Source organism: Homarus americanus, unplaced genomic scaffold, assembly GCF_018991925.1.
Source record: "Homarus americanus isolate GMGI-L3 unplaced genomic scaffold, GMGI_Hamer_2.0 scaffold32929, whole genome shotgun sequence".
Classification (NCBI taxonomy): domain Eukaryota; kingdom Metazoa; phylum Arthropoda; class Malacostraca; order Decapoda; family Nephropidae; genus Homarus; species Homarus americanus.
The window spans coordinates 20,605,209-20,622,758 of record NW_024737097.1 but is presented as its reverse complement, the minus strand read 5'-3'; the positions used below and the strand labels follow the sequence as shown (position 1 = coordinate 20,622,758).

The following is a 17,550-nucleotide window of genomic DNA, read 5'->3' as shown; positions in this document are numbered from 1 at the left end:
GAGTGTATGTGCGCATGCGTGAGTGCCACAGCTGCATAACGACAACAAGCGACCATGCAGTCACCACTTTAAAACGAGCAATCAAACTGTGACAACGTATGTAATTTTGAGTCCTACTCTTTCCATTTACAGAGTACTGTACAAGCCCATAATAATGGCTCCAAAAGTAGATAAACTTTGTTGTCTGAAGAGAAAGAAGAACACATTGAAATTGAGTGAAAACTTGAAATAATTAAGAAACTAGAACGTGGTGTGAGCAATACTGATCTAATGGAAACATACGACATTGGGAAGTCTACAATTTATGATATAAAAATGGCAAAGAATAAAATTTTAGAATTCACGGCTTCTTCTTTAAAACTGCTCGTTTTGATAAATGAAGCATGCTATATTTCCTAATGAATAAACTATCAAAATGTACCTGTTCATCTCTTCTTTATTCCTCCTTAAATTTGAATTTTAAAAGTACTGCCTAAGAATCCGGAAAATCCGAAAATCCGGACCGACCCAATCCCCAAGCAGTCCGGATTTTTGGACTTCTGCTGTACTAGTACTTTTATGGAGCGCATTAAACTCCTTTTTTTGAATGATGCAATAAATAAACAAAGGTGTTGTTCAATAAAAGACCAAATGGCGGTTTTAAATTCTCTCCTTAATTCTGCAGTGTAGATCCGCCGATCAAATCTATCCTCAAATACTGATGGTGTGCCCCGACCATTTTAGTGCCTGGCTCACTGTGCCGTGAGATGAAAAAGGTTGAAAATCACTGCTTTACAGTATAGGTATACCTCTGGTAACGACGTCGGTATGTTCACAAACTCCACTTTGGTCTCAGAAACTTCGTTGTCAGAGGTAAATTTAACAATGAGCAAATGGGAATGAGTTCCAGTCCTTTGTTGTTCTGTATTTTGCCTGCTCCTGACAAGACACTGGCTCACTTTATGACAAAAAACACCAAGCTACTCAGATGTTTTAATTGCCTGTATGTTAGCCTGGCGAATTGGCTAGGAATTAACATACCTAGGTAGCATTGCTGAACGTCGCATTCGAGCTATATCACATGTTACGAACCTCTCCACCAATTGTCATGATCTACCTACCCAGCACTACGAATCACGCCATCTATTGTCCTGATCTACCTACCCAGCACCACGAGCAACGCCATCTAGGGACGAGACACGAGTATGACTCGTCTTAGTTAACACTCCGGGGTTTCCCTTCTCCATATCCTGGTTGTTGCGTCACTTCCTCCAAGTCTTCTTTGTGAGCTCCAATTCGAGGAGAGAGCACTTGGCTCTGGGAAGTGACCACAGGATCATCTATCCTCTAAACCTACGGCGCAGTGACTACCTACCGTCTTCTACAATACTCAGCCTTACTCGTCAGCCATCTCAGCTCCTCACTTAAGTACTTGTATCTTGTATTGCCTCCCCCACGTCCACTTGCTTCAAAATGGTTTATGTTGTATTAATATGTATATACTGTTAATGTTTAGGTTAAGTTTGGTTAAGGGTAATTTATAAGCTGAATATTTTGTTTAGGGATTTATGGTACTTTATTATACACAACGAAAACTCGCATTCTTTGTCTACCCTTTTATAGTCCGATTGTCTTTGTTTTTTTGTTGTTGTTACCTGTTGGGATCTGGGTAGACGTATAACTATATTCTAAATCCCCAACTCGTAACACACAAAAACTGGTTTTTAGAAAAAACCAGCTTTGTGATATACAATACTGTAGTCCAGAATGCGACGTCTACCTTCTTACCTAGGTATGTTAATGCCTAGCAATAACTCGCCAAGCCAACATACAGACAATTAAAACATCTAATAATTACAGTCTCTCCTTGACTTACGACATATTTGACTTACGACAACCCGGACATACGACGGCCATGGTCGTATAAAATATTTTTCACATTACGTATTTTCGAGTCCCAACGTTAGTGATCGTGCTGTGTACTGACAAAATTTTTGTTTGTAATTACCTTTAAATGGCTGGCAAGCGTTAAAGTGAGAGTTTACTTAATACATAATATTAGGACACATCGCTGCTTGCTTGTTTGCTGGTGGTGGTAAATGTACCTGTGATGAAGGTGTTACGTGGTTACGTGTGGTGGTAGTACAGTACAGTACTTACCTATGGTGGTGGTGTTCCATGTGATAGTGGTATTACCTGTCGTGTTTGTGCTATCTGTGGCAGTGGTAGTAGTGGTGTTGCTTAGCCCTTAGGCCCCGGGTGATGTTCCAGAACGTCCGCCCATTTTTGCGCCATTTTTTTTTTAATAATTTTCTAAATGTTGATTTTTTTCTCGATTTAACTCCGCATGAGGGGTACTGCCAGCAGCACCCTAACCCAGGGCTTAAGGGTTAAGATGGTACTGTTATTTATACCTGTAGTAACAGGCATCACAGGAGATGCTTGCCTAACTTCAAGAGGGGATGAAGTGCCACAGAGCAATCCATGTTAATATACTGTCTACAGCACCATTACCAACCTCCCTCATAATTATAAATCCATTGATAAAATTGCTGATTATACTCTTAAATTATTTATCTTTATTCATGCATATTTTGAAGGTATGATAAGTTCTTCACACCAGTGACTGTTTTATGTTTACTCTTATTGTGTACATTATATCCTTCTTACCAATGTTTTTTGGGGTATGCCTTCAGGTCATTAGTTTTCTCAATCAAGAATAATTAACACCATGACAGGAGGCTATCATGTTCATGACATGCATGCATGCACATACTTATACACTGTGAAAATCGACTTTTCCATCCTAAAAACCAATAACAAAGGCACTTATATGGCCCATGGAGTGCATTCTTCATAGTCCAATATCTGTGCAGACTAGCAGCAAAATGATGAAAACTTCAAGTCCCATTTTCTATAAAGATCAGTGGATTTGGTGAAATGTCAGTATTTCTCCTTACCAAGGGTGCACCCCATTCTTTTAAGAATTGAGAGATCCATGTTTGCTCAGGATAAGCTGTTCAGTAAGATATTTCACCAATATTGTCAGAGCATAACAATTCAGCTCTGTGACAGGCCTATAGCAAGCCATTGCAAACATAAAAGATATTACAAAGAGAACAACAAGAATATTTTCTTCCTTGATTCACTTATAGCATAATCTATATGAAAGGCTATTATTAATTTGTAAGAAAACATCATCCACTATTCCTGAACATTTTTCTCTAGAATCCAATAAAATCAATTAGCTACTTACTTTCTATTTCCTTCTTATACTGGTCAATCATATTCTCCAACTGCTTAGTGTACTCGTCATTGGGTCCTGGAACTGGGGGAATAGTTAGCAGAGATGAAGTTGAGTGGTGCTTTTTTGGTGTTTTGAACAGGTTTCCCTCACTCTTTCCAAGACCTGGTCAAAAGAACAGCAGTGAGTGAATTCAAACAAACTTTTCAAAATATTTTCCAATGTGATGATACTGTACAGTACAGAACTTATAAAAAAATTCAAAGTGGATGGGAGAAATAAGGAAATTCTGGAGCATGTCTATAAAAAAGTCTTAAATAAAATTAATATGTACCTTTACTTTGGAGAGTCTGATAAGGAGTTTTAAATGGGTTTTCCTCACTTGTCTCCAAAGCCTTTTTTGGTGTTTTATTTGGAGTACGTTGACTCCACTTGTTACTCCTCTCACTAGAGTTACCCCAGAAATCTCTGTCACTGTCTCCCACAGCAGCAGAAGTAGAAGTTACACAGACATCAATGCACTGTGGAGAGAATGTTTATATGGTAATCTACTGTACATATGAAATATATTTCAAATCATTTTTAGCCCCTCTCTTGCCACACTGCAGGGAGGCCAGAACCAGAAACAAAAACAAACAACTCTCTTTATTGTTGACATCCACTCACTCGAAGATTTAATCTTACCATAGGCCACTCATTGCCATTATCATTTTAGGGTTTTCACACACAAATTTATGTATGAAGTTAAAAAAAATTAATTTAAAATTTTATGCTTTCTTCTGAACTCTATACAGTAGGATTGGGATATATCGCGAGATAGGGTCCAAGGATGTCCGCTATACCTGCATACTAAATCGCGATATATAATTACATGTAATCAATGGGGAATATAGGGTTAGGTTCTGGAGGCCAATAAAAGTGACTAAACTTGACATAAAATGGCACAGTCTAAAGTTAGCAGAATATAAATTACATTGCTAGAATCCTTGCAAGACAGTGAATAATTTGAATATAAATGTCATATATTTTGCACAAGAGATAAAAATTAATCACCTGTACTATCACATTACAGTAGTGATTTATGAGTTTTAGAGCGCACGCGAGCACGCTCGCACACACACACACACACACACACACATAGTTTTTTTAGGGCGATTTAGGTGTATTTCTGACTTTACATGAGACCCCAGGAACGTAATCCTCGCATAAGTTGCGAGTCTACTGTATATTGGAAAATTATGGTAGTGATAAATTTGAAATATTTCCTGCACAATTTCCCTCGCATAAGTGACAGTGTGTCTGGCCCTTCAACAAGCAGTCCTAGTGCAAAAGGAACTGGTTGGCATGTTGTTGTGGCTAAAAATAAAAAAAGTGTTGCTCATGAGGCTTCTCAGCCATCCCAGGGTGGCTTACCTCACCTGCCTGACCCCTCATCATCCTCACAAGTGCACACAACCTGTACCCCCACTAAAACTATATTCAAACACCTTGTTCAAGCTAAGTACCGCACTGTGAGGCAAGGAAATGACCCAGAGCTAATGATAAAGTACTTGACGATTATAATCGAACAATTGCAAGTACAGTGGTCCCTCGGTTAACAAGCGCCTCGGTGAACGAGTTACCTTCCATAAGATTCTTAACTTCGGTTAACGAGCAATCCCTTGATTTACGAGTTTCTTACGAGCCAACCTGAACATGATTTCGCTTGCATATGGCGGTCCACCAGCTGTAGTATTAGTCCGCCAATACAGTAATCGGTTCTAGGGCTTAAATTCCTTACCATTTTAGCAAATATCAAGAAGTTTATACTATTCAATAATTTTAAAAGTTTAATATTAAATTTTTTACTCATTTTAACAATTATTGAACATAATTGAAGGTAATGAAACTAGTTTTATGCATGCCATCCAGTCTCTCAACACACCATACAGGCGTCAGTCTTTGTATCTTTTCAGTGGAGGTAACATCTTGCTTGAGACTCTTCAGCTAAATGCTTTTTTTCTGTTTTTGCAAGCAAATTATTGGTCATTTTGAAATTATTTTACATATTGACAATATATAATGCAGTGCAGTGTTGATTTAAAGAAAATAATCTTGAATTGCACCAAGAGAACTAAAATTTTATGGGTGAAATGGCGCCATGGGGTGACTTCTCTTCTACCCCAATGCCTTCTCTTCTCCCTTCTCCACCCCCATTCTAATTCCCATCATCATCATCCAGGAGCCTTCTACATACACACCTCAAAGTAAGTGTACTTTTCTACCATTTTTGTTGAATTTAGGCAATTTTCGGTGAGCTGAAACCAATTACCCAAAAACCCATTGAAACAATGGTTTCGGTTAACGAGTTTTTCAGTTAACAAGCAACCTTCTAGAACAGATTGTGCTCGTTAACCGAGGGACCACTGTAATAGAGTGACAGTGACGTGAAGTGCAACTTCCGGAAATTCTGAAAACATTTTCCAGTACCCCCTACCCAGAAAATTCCAAGGATGGGGAATGTTTTTCTGGGTTCGAGAGATGATGTAATGGGCAATTTATGGAACTTCCGAGAACATCTTCTCGTTAACCGGAAAACTCCGGAATTGAGGGATATTTTTCCGGCTTTGAGAGTCGTCTCATTATCCAGAAATCTCTCATTCCCAGAAGTGCTCTGCACCAATTGTTCAGGCTAACGGAGCTATCACTAATTATTCTATCCTGATTACTCATAAATAATTTATTATTCATAGATAATTTATCTATAATGCGTAAAATATACTATTACTGTCTAATACAGTAGAACGTCGATTTAAAGCGATTTAATTTAAGATCATTAATTTAAAGCTACACCAACAATCAAGGACAATGTTTCAATTTAAAGCAAATCTTTCCTATTTTGTGCAAGTCAATCTGGTGCATCAATTTTTAAAATTCGCGCCTAATGTTTCTCTTGGCACGCTATGCTGTCCTAAGGGCAAAACTGTACTGTACATGTACTCAAAATAATGTACTAAATGATTACTAAAAAATTTTATAGTGCAAACTATAACATGATTATATTCAAATTAATCACTATCTTATAAGAATTCCAGCAATGTAAATTATATTCTCCCCGGTCAATTCTGTGACATTTTATAAACAAAAAACAAAAACTCAATCCAAAGGACATAAATAAACAAACACAGCCACTCCTCGACTTACGACCACCCGGACATATGACCGCCTCAGTCGTACCAAAATTTTTTCAAATTACGTATTTTTGAGTCCCGGCGTCAGTGATCGCGCTGTGTACTGACGAAATTTTCGTTTGTAATTCCTTTTAAAATGGCTGGCAAGCTTAAAAGTGAGAGTTTTGTGGTGCTGAGAAGAAAAAGAGATACCCATTTTAGATTTTCTATGTATTTTCTTTGCATTTTCGACTTACGACCTGGATTTGGGTCTCTAACCCCGTCGTAAGTCGGGGAGCGGCCCCCAACTGTCAAAACGTGTCACTGCCCTCCCCCATCTTCCCAGCCAGGGTTGTGTAGCTATAGGCTTACAGTTTTTATCTTATATAATATCACAGACTAAAGTTAGAATATAATTTGCATTGCTAGAATCCTTGCAAGACAGCGAATAATTTGAATACCTATAAATGTCATATATTTTGCACAAGAGATAAAAAATTTTGCCCTTTGTAATAAAATTAATTAGAACATGTCAGTTGTGACATTTTATAAGAGAAAAACTTAAAGTCATTCTTAAGGACAGATAAATAAATATTAAGCACTAGAACTTGGCATCAATTGTCAAACATATCACCTCACCCCCCCCCCATCAGCTGATCACTAGTAAACAACCATTTCACGTCCCATAATTTTAGCTGTGTTGATTTATGAGTGTTTGTTTTAACATAATATACAACAAAAAACAATGTTCTGTTTATTCTAGGAGATGGGCTGAGGTGCATCTGGGTAGACTCTCAGTCTATTTAGTATTTTGTGTTTCTCTCAAGTACCACACTAAATTATTCCATTGAAACAACACTAATTTAGTGTGAATTCAGTTTAAAGCGACCTCTCTTGGAATGTATCTCATGTTATATCGACGTTCTACTGTATCTTCAACAAAGACATCTTTTCTAGAACAGTTAATGTCACAAGCTTACGTTTTGCTGCATTACAACCACTTCCACTGCTTGCTGGTCTCTTAGGAGGCATATTTTGGGGAGCAATATTTAAAGGAAAATAGTGGAAACAGCCACTAGAAGTGAGCCATGACACCATCCCGAACTATCGAAGCTGCCAGATTATCGGGTGCCGAATTAGTGGGGTCCAACCTGTACATGTACTTTTAAATATTTTTCTTGTTTCATTATTCCATTGCCTAGTACAAGTGTCTAGGTATGTTATGATGCCTTTTGAATTTTGTTACAGTTTAGCTGTAAGTGATTTTGGAATAAAAAAAATCCATCCCCAGCAGTTCACACACAAATGGTTACAAATTTGAATCAATGAAATTTTGAAGAAATAAAAAATAAATTATAAAAACTAATAAATACCAGCACTACAAGCAATATTACTGCACAATGGAGGGCAGGAGTATGTGTGTGAAGGACAGTGGGAAATGGAAAGTGCACAGCACAATCCTGTTTGACTGCTGGGAGACTACTGATGTGCTCAAGCCTTGCAGACCTTGTGCTAAGAGGGGTTGCCATATATCTACAGTAATGAGTGTTGAAATACCATGAGAGAACAGTTCAAGGAGTGACTCACCAAAATCTCATGTGTCAGTCATAATTACAGAACTTGATTTTTTATTGGTAATGCATACATCATGTCATGGTGCACTGAGTGTTTAGGTATTATATAAAAAAAAAATATATACTGTAAATTAAATAGACTAAGTATACAGAATAAATTTGGTACAGTACTTGTACATTACAGGATCTTACATTGGGCTTTCCCCATTCATGATGCTTGATTTTCTCAAACTTGGTTTCAATTACTGTATCACAGGATTGCGGGGTCTCTTGGTGATAGCAGAGGGATCACTACTATGCTTGGATGCCATTGTGTAGATTCACAAAAGGATGGCACGAATACAAATAGATAAAGAAAAAAGTATTTCACTTACACACAAAAAAAGCAAAATGAGCGAGAGAAGCTGCGGGATGCATCCCCCTGATGCAGGAGGAGAGAGTGATGTCATGCGCCTTGAGAGAATACACCACCTGACCCAAAATCATTGTCCATTAGCTAAGATTTGGTACTTGTCATTTTTACCAGTAATTTACCCTGTTGATCCGGAACTCATTTCCATTCTAGTTTCTTGTACCTGTATAAAACAGACATCCACCTTTCTACATCTCAATGTCTCAACAATTTCACTTGATCTTCCCTGCACAGTACTGTACTGTACAAATATTCAGACTTCCAACTCTGAACCCGCCTACAGTATGTCAGGTTGCTCCACTTTACTTTCATGCAGTTTTCTTTGGTAAGCACAGTGTGTAGGTGGTTTGTGCCCAGTAAAAATTTTACCAAGAATTTGGGGATGTACAGTATTGTCATATCTAGGTACAGTACGTAATATGTTTAAAGAAAGGTACTGAGCATAGCAAGGGAACCCAAACAGTTTGCCACCATAAACCCAAGAGCTATCTAAAAAAAATTAGGCATTGTTGCTGAAAATGTAAAAATCATAAAGTAACAAGTATCTTATTAAAAATTACCTGGTGAAGCATCTTTTGCTCTGATAATTTGGATTGTAGGTCCTTATTCTCACACAACAACTCATCCACCTTTTTTCGCAAGCTATCCATCTCTTCCCCTGGGAAAAAAGGAACTATTTAGTCTAGTTTCATATATAATGTCAGTAGTTTACTATCCCATAAAAGAAAAGTTTATCAGCAGAAAACAAGTACATTATTACTGTATAAAAAACTTTTGAATGCCATCCTATATCTAAAAATCCTATATACAGTAGAGATTTCACACAATAACTGACCACATCTTTAGGTGTTTGAAACTGTAACAACATTTGAATAATTTACTTAAACATTCTATGCATTTGCTTGAAGAATCCTCAGTTGCCTTCACAACAGAGGTAGGTTGAGATGATCTGGGCATGTGGAGAAAATATATGAGACCAATTGGGTCAAGAGATGCACGAGTCTAAAAGTAGAGAGGAGGAAAACCAGGAGTACGTCAAGAATGATATGGGGAGAGGGATGTACAAAATTCCATTAGAGTTAAGAATCTGACAAGAGAAGCTGCAAGAGACAGTGCAGCATGGAAAGCTGCCATCAGGTAATCGCGGGTAATCTACGCAAGCGTGGAGAGCGACTATAAAACATTGTTGATGATGATGAATCTAGACCTTTAACAATAACCCAAAAATTAAGAAGGATCTATCTTTCCCTTGGGCCAAGAAATCTATCATATGCTCGTCAGTGAATGAAAACTAGTAACACTCTAAAATATTTAATTTTATATCTAGCAAAAAGTTAATTTAAAATCCTTATGGAACTTTTCTCCCTAAAGACAAGTACATATGCAAGATCATGTTCATCAGTGGAATAAAAAAACTCTAGTTAGGGTTCAGAAATCACAAAGTCGACAACGTATAACTGTATGGATGATGAATTTACCTCTGGCTAAAACTGGCAAAAGGTTAAAAGAATATATGTGGAACAGCAGATGTGGGTTGCCTTAACAAGCACTTACATGTAGGAGAAAAGAAGGGAAGAATACAGAAGAGGTATGATGTACTGTACTGTACTTGTCTTTCTATTCACTAACAATGAAGTACTCTCTGAGTAAAACTGACAATCAAGAAAAAACTACACCTTGTAAATTGCAATGTTGGCGACCATGTAACTAACTTACAATACATTACCTTACAAACTACTCACATTGTAAATAACCCATACTCAAAATCATTTTGTGATGTTGTAACACCATTACAACTCGAATGTAAATATTGTAGAATATTTCTTCGTTCAGGCCAACTGGCCAATCACATTTACGCTTTCAAATCGTACCAACCAATCACAAGCTCACGATATCAGCAGGCTTGGGCATATATATGAACCACCATATATTATATGCATAAAAAGGGGGTATTTAATCTAGTGTGCATTAACTATATAGCCTTAATAAACATAACAAAAGTCATTTACTTAACAATCTTGTGAAGCTGTGAACTTGTGACAAAGATTTGAGTTTAGGAAACACAAATTAGGCCATATGATGCCGAATTAAACTAAAAGCTTAGAAGGCTTAAAACAAATAATGAAAGGAAAAAAAACATCATTAATAAATAGCATAGAACCCATCCCCCCCCCACCCGAAGAGGTGCTTACAACGAAGATCTCTAAGACTGGGGCACTCCACTAGGAGGTGTCGAACAGTCAATGGGACCAGGCAGTCATCACAATGGGGACGGGGCGCTCTCTCCATTAAAAAACAATGAGTCAGCCGTGTGTGGTGGCTGCTTGAGGGCCTAAGGCTACAGCCTTATTAGCCTTATGGTTAATCTGGCCCTGCAGGTAACACAATCACTGTGAATTTTAAAAGGCATGCTATTAACAGACTGATTTGTCTGCAAGCTGAGTTCCAAGACCAGTAGAAATATGAGCAGGATCATAAGAAATCAGCAAGAGAGTAGAGGCTTCAGCGTATGGTGCCAGAATGCCTGAAGAGGATAATGTCACCTGTATGAGTTGAAAGAGAATCTATAACTGCAGGTTGGCGAGGAGGCAGGAGTGTGATGCTTGAGGTGACATGGTCATATTGACCCTTCTGCAATTGAAGCTGGAGTTGTTCACAGCTACGAGCTAATTGTTCTATCTCTTTCTGTAGTACTTGCTTTTCCTTGGTACCCTCATCAGTCTGTTGAAAAATAAGTTGACTATACTTCAAAACAACAAAATTATTTAGATTGTCAAAAAAAAAGTACATTATTACAAATTCTTAGGGTACAATAAGGATCCAGAGATGCAAATTCACATATATCCACTTGCCTGGGAAGACCAAAATAACACAGGAGCAACAAGATATCACTAATTGGCCGTTTAGTTATCGTCTCGTAAATGAGTTGACCAGCAGTAAATGATATACTATATACACTGAGTTTAGTAAAACAAAACATTGGGATAGTTTGGCTATGTTAGGTTTACAATTCAATCTAATCAATATAATCAAATGGTGAAGAGTCTGGAGTGAACAATTGTCCAGAAACCAAACCAGTTGACTGACAAAACTAAGTTGCCAAGGAGTTTTAAACTTTTTGGTTACGTCACTTCACACTTGTTAAATATTACACACTGACAATGACATGTATTGCACATACTGCCTTTACTAAACTGTTACTGTAAGTGGTTGGTGAAATATGGCAAACAAGGGTGAGGAGCTAAAACAGGGACAGAACTGAGAGGGGCAGTGGGACATGCGTGAAACGGAGCAAAATGAGAGAAAGGGGATGATCTTATATACATCAATTACCTGCAGAACAGTGGAAGTACTGGACTGCAACAATGAGTTGGAGGTAATGCTTGACCAAGTCATGTGATTTATTATGATTCCATAAAAGAAATACTGTAGTTGCATGTAATAAATTTAGTATTACTTAGATGTGCACCTATTCCAGTACTGTACAGTACAGTACCAAAAATGACTAATGGTGTTGCATTGTTTCTCGTGCTAAATTTATACTGTACAACATTAACAACGAATTTCAGGTGAACAGAGCCTAGTACAGGTACTGAACTGTACCCAGTATATGCCAGTGTTGAAATCTTTTTTTAGTTGTTTAGGGATTAGTAAATTTCATATTCTACTATTTCTGCTGAAGACTTGATAAAAATGATAAATTTGCATCTCTGGGTCCCATTAATGAGAACAGTACAATACAGGACAGTGCAGTTTAGTCCCACTTAGAAGCTTATCATAACTTGATCTTACTTCTGCCTGTGCTTATTATTTCATTGTTACCATTATCCAACATATTTTTTACACTATCAAAAAATTACCCCATTTTCACATTACACAAACTGCTTCACACAAACGAAAGCTGACATATATTGAAAATTTACATTGTCTTAAATGAAACAGTAATAAGTAGAAATCAGCAACTTACCAACATGTTAATAGAAAATTATGTTTATTATCTAACCTTTATCCATGCATTCAAACATGCACAAGTGCACACATACACACACACACTTCATATCCAATATTTAAAACATTAAGTAGTATAACCTAGAGGAAAAGTAATTCTGCAAGGTACGTTTTGATTAATAAGAAGATACAGGTAGTCCTCAAATTACGAATGCCCGGCTTACGAACTCCCATACTTACGAACATGATCCCAATACAGGGGTGATTCAATTTATGAAACTTCAATTTACAAAAATTCGCTAATACAAAATTACCTTTTGTTCCAGCGCTTCGGTATACGTATTGTATACAAACGAAAACCCAGCTCTTACAAAAAAAAAATTACGGTATTTTTTGTAGCATTGGAAGGTGCCGAGTTGCTGACAAAGACATCTGATAGCATCCTGTGCGAAACATGGATAGCAAGCAGTGCAATGTAGTGCAATGTAGCGTGGGGGTAGCATTTCTTTGCTTATATAGAGTTGCTATAGAGTACAGTACATAAACAGATAATACAGTATGTCATATGGAGGTGCTACTGTATGTATATTGATTTAAAAGTATGGCTAACAGACCACCAAATAAGAGGAAGAAATTTATAAAGGATTACTGTACTTCAATTATGTTAATATGGAGGAAGAAATTGATGAATCTATGCTTCAGTCACACACATACCAACAAGAACATGGCAATGACCACAACTCAGGCCCCACACAACAGGGGGAGGAATTTGAAAGTGAAGTCACACCCAATAATCTTGATGATAGCCAGGAATGTTCCATTAATTTCTCTTTGAGTGTTTCATAGAACCCACACCAATCACCTACAGTTGTCTGTAAGTAGAATACATTCTAATATGGATTAAAAAATTTGATACTGTACTGTACTGTACTGCTTTATTAATGTAATTAGGATTAATACATATGCTTATAAGTATTATTCCCACAAAAATTGCTTAAAATTGTGTACTTTTACATTTAGGGGACATTTTCTTTTTCATAGGAACATATCTCTCTTTATATAATGGTAGTAAATCGGGAAAATGGCTTAGATTTACGAAAAACTTATTAACAAAAAGTGTTTCAAGAACTAATCCCTTTCATAAATTGAAGCACTCCTGTATAGGCATCACAAATATCTGTAATTAAAATTTAATTTTATACATTACAGTACGTGGTGTACTACATACTTTATATTGCTTTACATCCCTTTATTTACAGTACAGTATTTACATTATTTGTTATGTATGGGATATTATGGTTATTTTGTATGGACAGGGTTGTGTTTTAATGTAACCTAATTTAAGGAATTAGGGTCCAGGAACATAACCCTTACGTAACTAGGAGACTACCTGTATTACTTTCTGCTCGTCCTTAATTGGTTCTAGGACAGTTCCAATGGCTTACCTTTCTTTTCTGGTTGTCTAAAGATTGCTGAAGAGTGTCTAACTGATTCTGTTTCTGTGTCCTTTCACGTTTCATTCGTTCCACCTGAAAATAAGAGACAAACATCAATAAGACCACAGGGGTTATACAATGAAGAACTTTGTACCAAGAGACAATAAATGTATGCTCAGGTAGTCAAAATAAATTAATTAGGAAAATAATTTGTCACAAGTATTGTCATGTTGGATGAACCAGCATGTTATATTAATGTTTTATAAACAGTTGTAAACATGTGCTGTACACTATCTAGGAAAAATATGCCCAACTACTTGTACAGTACTGAAATTTATGAAATTCATGAAAAAAAATTAAGAAACAAGCAACCAAACAAGGTTCCAACAATTTGGGAAAAAATCTTAGCTTTGTGCACAAAAAAGAAGCATTTTTTTCTTCTAAAAACCAGTTTTGTGATATAGTAGCTCGAACGTGACGTCAGCAAATGCTAAACACTAACTTGCAACTTCTTAAAGTACAGTATCAATTAAGTGGATGAACCTTATGTTAATGTGTCACCAAAGACATCTTAAATATTTTTAAACATGGAGCCTACAAGAAAATTCTCAATGGGTTAAGTTTTAAGTGCAAAGGTGCCTATATACTGTATTCAACAATTAATGCAATCAATCAGGAGCTACTTCCAAGGGTTACAATATTGTACATTAGTACTCACAACACTGAGGAGCATCATGATACTCATAAGGGAAAACCATACATGCACACACCAAAAAATCCATTTATATCCAACAGTACGGTATACACAATAAATACTGGTACAGTTGAACTCAAATTGATTTATTCCCTAGGCAATGACTCACCTGGTTCTCTAGTTCTTCAACTTTGCTCAGGGCTGAAGAACTGAGCCCCTGCTTCCATTCTGAGGCTGACCCAAACCAACTCATGACTGCATCAAACAATCATTTCACTGAGTAACCTTAAAAGAAAGGGTTCAATAATACTTAATTAATGCATTACACATATTGTATCAATTATTTTTTAAACTGTATTTAGAACTTAAAGTTACCTACCCCCAAATAATAAAATAATGAATATCTAACATTAAACGAATGAAAATAAGTCTCAGTAAAAGAGATGGACAGGACACCAACAATTACTACCCAATATTTAAAAAAAAAACAATCAAGTTTTATGATATAGGCTTTAGTTTTTATAATCACATAACAGACAGATGTATTTGATCTTATGAGTTATACTTAGAATCACAATAAATGTGCAGCCAAATAAAAACATCTGATTACTTTTTACATTTGACCATATGTGAACTGAACCAAACTAGCCTAACCTACCTAACTTAAAGCTAACAATCTCGATTACAATCTAGTTAGGTTAAGGTATTTAGGTTTGTAGTCATAGTCGAACACATCACTGATGGTATACAATGGTTAGATGCTCTCACTCATGTGTATATAAGATGATTCTGAACAGCTTTTAAGTTCAAACATCATCTCTGCCATTTGGTAATGACTATGATCATCAAAATCTTTAGTCCTGGAATATTTCATGTTAAAGGGACTGGCGTCTCCATCCAGTTACTTCATACGCATAGTACAGTACCGGTATTTCATTCATATTTTCCACAGTTGTAATTTGGATATTAAGTAATAAAAATCGATACAACTTTTTTATTTTCATTATTTTTTTTTCCTTTTTCTCTACCTAGATGATCATAGATTCTACAATCATAAATCACCTGTAGTGGGCAGGACATGAAGAATGAGGGAAATTGCAGGTAAAAACACAGCAAAAAACTGATCATATGACACTTAAATCAAGTCTCATTTTTACCATAAATATTCTCGCTTCCATGTTCATGGGTATTATTTTAATTTCGGTCATCTGAGGAATTTTAGGTTAGGTTAGATATCTAAATACTGTACAGGGATGACCGAAACGATAATAATACCTTTTCAAGTTCAGGGGCATGATATTCGTCTCAGAAAATTTTGGTTCAATTCCATTACTTTTTTCTGTTGCTAACCGTGTTAACAATATAATCTAGACTTTTGAGCATGTGGATTATCAGCAAAGGGATAATTGAGATCTCAGACTTTGACACCACTTCAAGAGGGCTGCTTCCATTGGTACCAGATATCAAAATATTTTTTTCTGCATTATATGCTGGGAAGTAACATAAGGTTAAGTAGGTTTCATGGGTTAAGTTTGTTAGGTCAGGTTCTGTTAGGTTCTGTCCATTAATTTTCGTGTTTTGCATCGTTCTAGTATCTCATGAGAGTGTCCGGATGTTGAGTGACAAATGTCTGTATACACTAAGATGGTATTTCTCAACTTACAATACATTGCTGGAGTTAACTGGCTGTTTTAATACCATTATTTACAGTAATTAGTACTTCAAAGTTACATTTAAAACATTAATGACACCCTGGGCAACAGCTACTTTCAATGGTCAATAATGACATCCTGGGCAACAATTACACTTTCAATGGTCAAATACTAACAAGCAGATTGATTCTAAAAGAAAATTTTACCAGACTTAAAAATACTCAAGCCACAATAAAGATAAGCATATCGTTATAAAAAACAAAACCACAAATACTTGCTACAAAACAAAGACTGTGTTGGGTGGGAGCGTTGCCCTAGTACAGTAGTTTAAATCTCCCGAGAAAATATATTAAACTTTACCCGATAACCCGTGATAACGTTTATTTTTTTCAATACGGAAACCTTTAATACACAAAAAACATATTCAGACATTTGTTATTTTAATAATTGTACTTGAAAGACTTGTATATACTCACGAAATTTAAGATTTAGTCCAGACACTTGTACAACACACACATACAAACACGATTCAAAAATCCAAACATAGCAAACTCTGTGCTGATTGGTCGGTTTAAACAGGATAACCAACATCATAGTGTTCTACAATTGTTTATCGTCAATTTAAGCGAAAATTAGAAAGAAACAAATTATGTCTTTTTTTCCAAAAATATTGAATTATTATTATTCTTTCGCACTTCACGTTAAACAGAATGCATAAAACAGATTTTTCGATTTGTAAAACTACAAATATTGTTGGCATGCCTGAGTGCCTGCCCGTCGTTGCTGCATGAGAGATTCAAATGAGCGATGTTTGTACGCTCATATTATAATTTGGTATTCATGCTTATGCATTTCATTCATCACACCAATCGACCCCAAGGCTCTATACTTTTGCACAGAATACATAGGGAAAATCTATCAAAATATCTTGAAACCACTCAAAAACTTAAGCCTACAGTGAGCAAAATTAGGTAACACTAAACATAAGCAGTGATGTTGTGGAAAGGGAACGTGAGGGAAAACCCGGAACAGCGTTCCCTCACTTTTTTTTTAGAGTGAACGGCGTCCCATCATTTTTTTTTCCTCTGTGACAGCTTGACACCTTCGAACATTCATATTTTAATGCATAAGTTCCGCTCTATTCTTAGATGTAGAGGAGGGGGCAACACCTCCCTGTCAACAACTGTAGTGCAGTGTCATTCGTGATTTTTTTTTTAACGATTGTAGTGTAAACACGACGACCCCGTCTACGGAAGATGATTAAAACTCCGGGCGTTACCCCACCCTCCCCCCTCCCCCTTCCCCCTCCCCAATCCACCAAAACAATGGAAAAAACAGTTGATAAACTGAACGAAAGTGAAGTGAGTGCAATAGATTTAAGTCATGCGTACTGCCTACTATTGTAATACAAATGACAGACCCTAATCTGATCATTCTAATTTCATTAAAATTCAAACATTAA

At 36.5% G+C, this 17,550-nt stretch overlaps 1 protein-coding gene across 1 annotated transcript in view; it reads right to left on the bottom strand.

Moving 5' to 3' along the window:
* LOC121873309 (centromere protein F-like) overlaps positions 1-16,622 on the bottom strand; it is a 145,070-nt gene extending 128,448 nt beyond the window's left edge. Inside the window, exons 1-7 of the mRNA XM_042376814.1 lie at positions 16,565-16,622; positions 14,606-14,721; positions 13,752-13,835; positions 10,902-11,079; positions 8,919-9,016; positions 3,558-3,744; positions 3,236-3,388 (exon numbers count right to left, since the gene is read on the bottom strand). Of these exons, the coding sequence (XP_042232748.1) occupies positions 3,236-3,388; positions 3,558-3,744; positions 8,919-9,016; positions 10,902-11,079; positions 13,752-13,835; positions 14,606-14,689 (784 nt within the window). The 5' untranslated portion in view covers positions 14,690-14,721; positions 16,565-16,622. The remainder of the gene's footprint in view (positions 1-3,235; positions 3,389-3,557; positions 3,745-8,918; positions 9,017-10,901; positions 11,080-13,751; positions 13,836-14,605; positions 14,722-16,564) is intronic.
* Positions 16,623-17,550: the final 928 nt, after the last annotated feature.